We start from the raw sequence: 9,138 nt of genomic DNA, 5'->3' as shown, positions 1-9,138 counted from the left end.
CGCGCCGCGCGCAGCGCCCCCCAGCGGGAGGGAGGACCCGGCCGGCTCCCGCCATTTCGGGGGGCGCCACAGGAGAACGGACCGCCTTGGGAATGATTAAAGGTAATTGTTTTGGAAATTGTGTCGCTTGCGTGATTAGATTTAGGGTAATAAAGGAAAGGAGATGCTGGAAGGGGGGTCCGGCAGAGGTCGCAAAGATGGTTTGGGGTCTGGAGCATTGCCCTTATGAGGGGAGGCTGCGGGAGTTGGGCCTGGAGGAGGAAATGCTGAGGGGATCCCATAAACCCATAAAATATCCCCAAGGACAGAGGAATGTGCCAGACTGTGCAGTGTTCCCAACATGGAGCAACAGCCATAGGCTAAAACACAAGTTTCACCTCAACAGATTTAGGGATGAACAATCCCCTGTGGGCAGCTGGCAGGGAGATGGATCCACAACAGCAAACCCCAGAAGAGTTTGTGGGGTTATTTTCACTCCCACCCCATCCTACATGTGCAGATGTCTCACAGGGCAGCTCAGTCCCACCATAAAACACAAAAAAATCCAGGGAAGCCTCCTGGGAGGAGCGGGGCCATGGGGCAGAGGAAGAGCGAACAATTCCTCTGGGATTTTTCTTCTCGGTGCTCCAAGCTCTGGTTTGGGAGGTGTCGCTGGCAGCGGGATGAGGAGCGGTCAGAGTTGGAGCTGTTCCCACAACCTCCTCCTCCTCTTCAGAGCATCATTTTTCCCCAAATAAACGCGAGATCCTGCAGCAGCCCCGGCCCTATGCCAGCTCCCATCATGGGCTGCCCTATCCCAATGTCTCCCCATGGCAGGGAGCTGTCAGTCCCTTTTCCCAGGGTGAGGCTTAAACAGCTCCCAGCAGAAAGCTGCTGGAAAGGGAGAGGGATTCTCCCCCCTCTGCTGCTGTCCCGTGGCTTCACGCTCACGAGATCAGCTCCGGGGAGATCCGTAATTATCTATTTCCAGCATCTTCAGCGGAGCGCGAGGACACAGCAGTGCAGGATTCAGTGATTCATCAGTGACCTTCAGGCTCCATGGCTGTCCTGTTAAGGGGGACTAAGATAATCTATAGACATTGGTCAGCTGGGCATTGTGGCTTTTCCATTGTTAAATTACCTTCAATTTGCTTTAAAAGCAGGATACAACGTTATCATAAAAATGGGATATGATATCTTCCCCTTCAGTGGAATTATCTCCCACTACAGTGGAATAATCAAGAGTAGCAGAAAAAAAGGTAAAAATAGCAAAGCAAATTGTAGTGATTTGCAATATTTTCTGTCTTGAAAAACGCGAATGACACAAATCCACCTCCTCCTGCTCTCATCATTCTCCCAACAGCTGAGGGTGCTGCGAGGCCACACTGGTGGGATCACACCTGCCGCTGTTTTGTGCTCGGTCCTTCACAGCTGGCACCTCCTCCGCTGGGAAACCAGGGACATGACACAGGCATGTCGCTGTGGAAGTGTTCAGCTCCTGCTTTGACAGCTAAAGTCAAAACACAGCCCAGCTCGAAGAGCATGTTTCCACATAAAACGCCCTTTGGCTGCAGCAGCCGCTGTGGCTCTGATTTGAAACATATTCAGTGACATTTGTGCTCCCTCCCAGGGGACTCGGTGCAGACAGCCACAGTCCTGTGTCCTGCTCGATCCTTTTCACTCCCCACACGGACTGACAGGCTGGGGGTACAAAACTGCCCCAGGGACCCCCTGCTCTTGGTGCCCTCAGCACACGAGTGCAGGTGCTCCTGGTGACCTAAGATACCTGAGATCCTCCCAGCTGTCCCCCTCAGCACCTTCAGCAGCGCCTGGAGCAGAGGGGACATCTGTTAATGGCTTTATCTGGCCAATCCATGCCCATCGACGGCGCTGGTGGGTGACCCATCCATCATCCAGAGGCCTCCCAAGCTGCTGTGCCACCGTGTGTCTGAGCTGTGCCTCAGTCCTTGATGGTCACCCTGAAAGATCAGCCAATTCTCAGCACAGATGGCAGGTTTTCCTCCAAATGCTGCCCCCCGGTTTAGGGTTTCTCCTCGGCTTTAGGATTTCACCAGCAGATGGCAGGGCGGGATTGCTCCACGAGCAGGGAGGAGGGAGAACATTTCACCCAGGGCAGCCAGCAGCAGGGCTGAGATAAGCCATGTTTGTCATGCAGGGCAATTTGGGAGAGCAGGGCTGGCTCCTGCAGCACCTGCTGCACAGCAGATCTCCCACAGCCTGGGAGTGTCCCTGTCCCCTCCAAGCTCGTTCATCTGGACCCTGGTTTTTTCCGTGTTGGGTGGGAGCCTTGTTAAACACCGCTGTGCCGCCGAGCTGCCCACGCCTTCCCACAGCCTTCTCCATCACGATTTTTTTGCCTTAAGAACAAGGATGAAGGGAGTGCACCAAGAGTTCGGGGATTTCCCCTGCAGGGTAGATCAAAAGCTGCCAGGATGTATTAGGGTTTAGGCTAAAGAAAACCCTGGGGGAAAAAAGATAAAATGAAGCTGCAGTCCCGAGCTACTGCTCAGTAATCACCGTGTTGCTGTGGGGAGAAAACCCCACAGGCCTGAACCGATGCCCTTCCACCCACCCCGGCTCCCGTTTGATCCACAGAGATCAGGAAGTGGGTTTGAGTTTTTTTATTTTTTCTTTTTTTCCACTGTCTCTGTTTTGTTTTAGCCCTGTAGCCCGCGGGGCCGGTTTGTGTGGCTGCCTCCCACGGAGGGGAATTTGGTTTTGGTTCCTGTCTCTGGCCGAGGCCATAGCAGAGCACTGAGCTCCCACCGCCACCTCCAGCCGGGTCAGGGCAGCCCAGGCACCAGCGGGACCAGCCGTCATCAATAGCCCCATTATTGCTCTTGAAGTTTCTCCCCGCTCCCAGACGGATGCTGCATTACTCCATCACAGCTGCAGTTGCTCCCTTCCAGCAATTCCCCGCACAGCACTTAAGGAAGGGATTTATGGGCGGTTTTGAAAGGCATTTTGCAGCGAGAAGGAGTTATGGGAAAGGAAGTTGAATTCCCACCATTCCCCAGTAAAATTCTCCCAAGCATCCTTCACGAAGAGGGATCATTTACTGGTCTTTTCCTCAAAACAGAGACAGGCTCTCAGCTGCGGCTCTTTGTTTAATCCAAAGCATTTCCCCACAGCGAGATGCCACAGGGGTTATTCTGGTCCTGGCTGCAAAGGGTCAGGAGACCAGGGCGAGCCCTCAGTCTGGCTGCAAGGGTCTGCCAGACCCCATCTCTTCCCTGACACTTTTGTAAACATTAAATGAAATTATTTCTCCTATTGCCAATCTCAGGGCAAATCTTGGTGCATACCCTCTGATTCTGACTCGTTTTCCAAAGTAAAAAGTCTTGGGGCCAGAATGACCAAGAGCTATAAAAAAATCAGAGAGTATGTCACATTAAAAGCTGCATCTTTCCTTTTTTTTTTTTTAAGCTTTTCAGGGATCAAAACCTGGCACAAAATTACTCACCAATGACCTTCACAGGTCCCTTCCGTGATCCAGGCAGGCTGGATGAGCAGATTCACTTCAACACTACATTGCACAACCAGGACAGGAGTTTGAAAGACTTTATTTGACACCTTTGCTGATGTCACAGCTCGTGAATCTAAGAGCACTGCACAGTGTAAAGTGAGGCCGTGAGCTCTAGTGCACAAACCAGCTGCAGGAACAGCCAGGCCCCACGGGATTTCCCTCCTGTGACTTTATTAAAAGGGAATAAGTTGTTCCTGGCTGATTCCGGCACTTGAGGACAAGGGTGAGAAGCAGCAGAGGCATTTCTGTGTGTTAAGTGTGATGACTTCCACCAAAACAGCTGGGAGGGACTCACTTCCCAAACAATGGCAGATACATACATTGACATGCATATGGCAGATACCATCTGCAGGAAGGAAAACAACAGCTCATCCACACAGCCCAACCGGCTGCACCTCTGACCTGAGGCATGGGAAGAGTTTCTCCCATTCAAAAGAGATCTTCTCCCTCTTTTTTACCTTGCTTTGCACTGACCTCTTCTCTCTTTCCACGTCGGAGTGCTGTGGAGGTGGGCAAGGGTTGGGCATGCAGCTGGGTCCAGAATATTCTGCACGTGTATCCCAGCAAGACAAGGCACAAATGCAGGGAGCAGTTCAGGTGAGGGGGAGCACTGGGACACCACCCTGCCCTGCCACCATGGGATGTGGCACAGGGTGGCTTGAAAGCTTCAAGCTTCTGTTCTTTCTGCCCAAAGAGGAGGGGAGGAGAGGCCAGCTGCTGGAGCAGAGGTGTGATCTGCTGTGACAGTCATCATGGGGCACACGGGGCAAGGCAGGGAGAGCTCTCAGGACTCAGGACAAGTGCAGTGACACCTCAGTGGGTTTTGGTCCCGGCCCAGGGAGGGGGATGAGAGGTGTGAGACCCAAACATAGTGCTGGAGAAAGAAAACAGAGACATCGTGGGAGGGGAGGGTGAGGGATGCTGAGCTCAGGGAGAACAAGGGAGGCACTTCAAATTCAGGCTGCTCCAACCCATTTTCCCCCTTTGCAGTCACGGCTGTTCAGCAGGGGGTGGAGGAGAGACAGCTCCAGCAGGGAGGCTGGCAGAAGGAAAGGCATTTTCTTCTCACTTTGGCAGTCAGAGCCTTCCCCTTGGTGACAGGCGTCCCTTTGAAATCCTCTGTCTCACCTCTTCACACCTCGGTGTGGGGCAGGGGCTGTGCCCAGGCAGCCTGGCCGGCTGCTCCAGCACGGTTTGTGCTGGAACCCCAGCACAGGCCCTGCAGCCACGGCAGGATCTCAGCCGGGCTGCGGGAACGAGCCCTGCTAAGCCGCTGCCTCACTCCACCTTAAGGGCACATAAGTGGGAAAAGCTGGTAATGCAGAGAGGAAAGCACAGGGATTAGCAGGCAGCCGGTTCTCTTCGGGAGCTGGGGGGGCTGGAGCCTGCCTCGAGGGTGCCAGCAGTGCTGGGCACAGGGTGTGAGCTGTGTCCATCCCAGCACACCAAAATTAGGCGCTGCAGCTGGGGGATGCGTCGCAGGGAATCGGCACGAGCAAGTCTGGCTGGCAGCTCCGAGTCCCCGGGGAAATAAAGTCAGTATTTCAAGGCTGGCTCTTTTCCAAAGGAGAGCGAGGCTGGGTTCTGCAGAGGGGTTTGCTGGAGGAGGAACGGGGCTGGGGTCTGCGTGTGCCCCCTCCCTCGTATTCAGAAGGGTCTGGAGCGTGGCCTGGTGCAGACAAGTGCATGGAACTGGACGTGATTTACGTTTGCAGGCATCACGAGGGAGAGGATGTGTGACGGTGAGGCGAGGAGGGCAGCGCAAGGAGGGAGGCAAGAGCAGAGAGAATTTTCTCTATGGATCCTTGGCTTCTGCAAAGCAGGGAAGATGCCTTTTCAACCGAGTTTGTTCTCAGCCCTGTGGGTGATGAACACTGAAGAACTCCTGTCTCCGGAGGGCGAGGGAGGGTCAGAAAGCCCCGATTTCCGTCGCCCAGGAGCGGCAGATCCTGGATGTCCCAACCCTGATCCCTGGTCCCTGCGCGGCAGCGCCCAAGGCGGGAGGTGCCGCGTAAGCTGGCGGCACAGGGATGCCAGCAGAGGCCGGGGAGAAGAGGAATGTGGCGATTTGGCTGCTCTTGGATGAGCCCTCTCTCAGTGCTCCCGCTGGTGATGCCATCCTGGGCACGGCTGGCACGGCTGCGGCCGAGCCAGCACCACGGGCCCTCCGGCTGGAGGAGCCCATCCTGCTGGCCAGGAAGCTGCGGCGGGAGGGCAGCATCTCACCGGGGGCACGGCGTAGAGGGGCCGGCCTCACTGCAGGGCTGGGGTAAGGCAGGGAAGATGCAGTCAAAACAAGCGGAGCAGCGGGAGCAGCCTCCCTCCTGGGCATCTGCACAGGCCCGGCGGCACCGTGCAGGAAGGACCAGGGCCAGCTCTGGATGGGCAGCAGGGAGGTGGCCACGGGTGAAGGCTCCATTTCTGCCACGTAATTATTCAGGTGGGAGAGGAGTCGCAGCCGGATGGGGTCGGCAGCGTTTTGGCCCTCGAGGATGCCCAGGTACCTGACAACTTCGGTGAGACACTCGCGGAAGCCGATGCTTCTGTAATCCACGGCCAGAGCCCGGGCATCCAGGAAGCCTGGAGGGAGAGGACGTGGGTGACAGTAAAACCGTGCAGAGCTCAGGAATGTGCTTGGATTTCAGTACCCTCTCTAATGCACTGTGTATCTCACTTGAGGCACTTTGCTGCCGTGTGATATTCCTGAAGCAGGCAGCCAAGTGGGTGTCCCAGGGGACTGGACGTTTGCGTGCATGAGAGAGGCATCTGCGGTTATCTCAGAGGGATAAACCTGCCAGGGTCAGGGAGCCTCTCACTGCTGTGAGACCACAAGGAGGTTTCACTAGCTGTGCTCAGGAAGGAAGGGTTTTTTCCTATTGGATTCTACCAGTGATGCTGGAGATGTGGCTGTGGGCTAGATTGGGCTGCCTTTGCCAGTGGGATATTCCACTCAGGACAGTGTCTCCTCAATGCTGAGCACCACTTCCCTTTGCCAGTGGGATATTCCACTCAGGACAGTGTCTCCTCAACACACAGCTGGGCACCAATTCCCTCTGCCTGGCTCCCAAAATTTACACTCCCTTTAAAGCAGTGTCAGAACCAAAGCAGCAGGGCTGAGAAAGCTCAAAGCCACAGAAACCAGCAACCAACCGCTGATTTTCAGGCTTCTGCTCCCAACTTGCAACTTCATGAGACCATAAGCAATAAAGCAGAGAATGTCACAGCACAGTGAAGTGCTGGACCACTGTGCTTGATGGGGTCTCTCGTGACAATGCAGCCCTTTGTTGCAGTGCAGTCAAACTGAATATCTAAACAAATGTTCCAGACCAAGTTACAGCCCTGAACCAAAGCCTGGATGCCAGCAATGTCCCCAGCAAGCCAAAACTGGTCGGTAAGCAAGCCAGAGGCTTCTTTACTGGAGCTGTGATCTCCATCCTGTTAACTGGAACAGGACAGAGGGTCTGTACTGAGGTCTCAGTACAAATGAGACCTTTGTTGGATTTTGCACAGGGCTCCCTCTCTCTTCTTATAACAACCAAGAGACACACAGACAAAAAAAAAGAACAGAAAGGGAAAAAAAGCCTTGTTTATTTGCAGAGTCCTCATGCAGAATTCAGCCTCCGCAGGAAATGTATCCCAGGGAGGAGGTAAAGAGTTTAATATGGTTTTTCTGGAAGCAGGCTCCATTTCTGAGCAGGAATAAATGAGTCTCTGGCAAAACAGCTTTTAGCAGGGGGTGTGACACCAACAGTGCTGTCCCTGTGGGGCTGGGGGTTCAGCATCCCACATACCCCAGTCTCCCAAACGGAGGCATGGGATGCTGACCCATCTGTAGGAAAATGCCCATCTGCCCTCCCTCAAAAGGTATTTATTTCCCTTGGGAAGCAGGCAGAGCTGGCTGGAGGCAGCTCCCCAAATTCCAGTGGGGAATTTTCCTTCCAGGTTTGCACGTTCACCTCACCCTTGTGCTCATAAGAGCAACTCTTACCTGCTCCTCCTGTGGCGTGAAGCATTTTTAAGTGATCCACTGTCATTTGCAGAATTTCTGCCTTCTCCAGCTTGGAAGACCCCTGTGTTGGGAGCAGAAAGGAAAAGCCATTTGTCATTTTATGGTCCAGGGCTTTGTGCCTCTCAGGAGCCAAGGTCTGACCAATGATTTCCACCCTGAAACCCCCCTGAAGCCCAGGAGTGCTCAGAATGGCGCAGGGCATCCACCAGGGCTCTGTTTTTCACATCAAGTGAGCAGAAAAAAAGAGCTCCTTCCCGATGCAGATTGAAAACCCCCCATTTCTGTGCTTCCTCATATCTGCAAAACACTTCCTAGATCGATTTGATCCTCCCCAGGGCCCCTGAATATTTGTTAATATCATTTCACCACCCCATTTCCACCACCTACTTACTCCCCGCAGTGAGGAGGATAAGAAAGGCAAAGCCTTGCTCCAGACTGCCTCATTCTGGGGGCTGTACCCCAAATCCTGCAGCCTCCCAGGGGGCACCAGGGGCTCTCCCAAACCCAAACACACACCTGCTTCTCGAAGGCCGTGGGCACCAGGCGCCGCAGCTCCGAGAGGCTGCTGTTGATGCGGTCGCGGCGCCGCTTCTCGATGATCTGTGGGAGATTCCCAAGCAGACAGAAGGAACCACAGTCACTTACAGCCACAGCTCACAGGTCTAAAGCCCTCCAGGTGCTTTGGAAGGGTTGTGTGTGTCAATGTTTTGGGGTGCAGAAGTTGGGTGGAGAAACGTGGGCTGGTGTGGTAAGCCCAGTTGAAATTGCTCTCCCCTTTTCTGCCAATTGGCTTTTTGGGAGAGTTCTGCAGGAGGTGGAGCAGGAGCAGTGTAAAGGTGATTTTAACAGTAAGGACAGGCCAACAGCCCCCCACTGCACACAGGACCAGCCTGACCAGGGCACACAACTGCCCTGATCATCATAAAGAACACTCACCCCTCTCCTCTTCTTCCTGGCTTGTATCTGAGATGTCGTGGTGGGAGAGACAGACCTGGAAACATGGCTGGAAAGGAAGGAGAGGGGATCATTTCTGCCTGGAGAGCAACCTCTGTTGCACATATGTTCTACACACGTTTGCCATCTGCAGTTTCCTCCCCTCACCCCAAAAAATGTCTTCTGTGGTTCCCATCTCATTTTTACCCACAACACAGAGCTCAGGAATTGGGGATGGGGGAGCAAAGCAGAGACTTGAATCCCACTCTCTCCCCTCCGAGAATCTCCCACCAGCCTGGGACAGATTTCTGCACCAAACTGTCCATCCTCTCCCAGGCACAATTCTTCCATCCCAGCCTGTGATGGCATCTCCACAGGGCTGGAAAAGCAGCGATCTGAGCTCTGGAGTCATGGCCTTTTCTCCTCCATGTGTGAACCTCCCGTCTCTCGTGTCTGAGCCTGCCCTGTCTGCAGGGCTTTGCATCCCGGAGCCGCGATAGCAGGAGGGATCTGAGCCCTGGGATCCCAGCTCCCACCCAGGGAGGGCTGGCTGCTCCTCAGGGTGAGGCCAGTGATGGCACTGATGTGGTTTCTGAGGGCTTCCCAGAGTAGTCGCTTCCCAAACCGCAATTTTCGGGGTGGGCTGGGATGTTCTGAACTCACGGACGGC

The 9,138-nt window shown here is 54.4% G+C and overlaps 1 protein-coding gene across 1 annotated transcript in view; it reads right to left on the bottom strand.

Annotated features, from left to right (window-relative positions):
• Positions 1–3,546: 3,546 nt before the first annotated feature.
• Positions 3,547–9,138, bottom strand: part of HEYL (hes related family bHLH transcription factor with YRPW motif like) — a 7,887-nt gene continuing 2,295 nt past the window's right edge. The window contains exons 2-5 of the mRNA XM_014309542.2: positions 8,472–8,538; positions 8,052–8,135; positions 7,515–7,596; positions 3,547–6,106 (exon numbers count right to left, since the gene is read on the bottom strand). Coding sequence (XP_014165017.2) covers positions 5,436–6,106; positions 7,515–7,596; positions 8,052–8,135; positions 8,472–8,538 — 904 coding nt within the window. The 3' untranslated portion in view covers positions 3,547–5,435. The remainder of the gene's footprint in view (positions 6,107–7,514; positions 7,597–8,051; positions 8,136–8,471; positions 8,539–9,138) is intronic.

Source organism: Geospiza fortis, unplaced genomic scaffold (assembly GCF_000277835.1).
Source record: "Geospiza fortis unplaced genomic scaffold, GeoFor_1.0 scaffold432, whole genome shotgun sequence".
In the NCBI taxonomy this organism is placed as follows: Eukaryota; Metazoa; Chordata; class Aves; order Passeriformes; family Thraupidae; genus Geospiza; species Geospiza fortis.
This window is presented reverse-complemented; position numbering and strand designations above follow the sequence as displayed.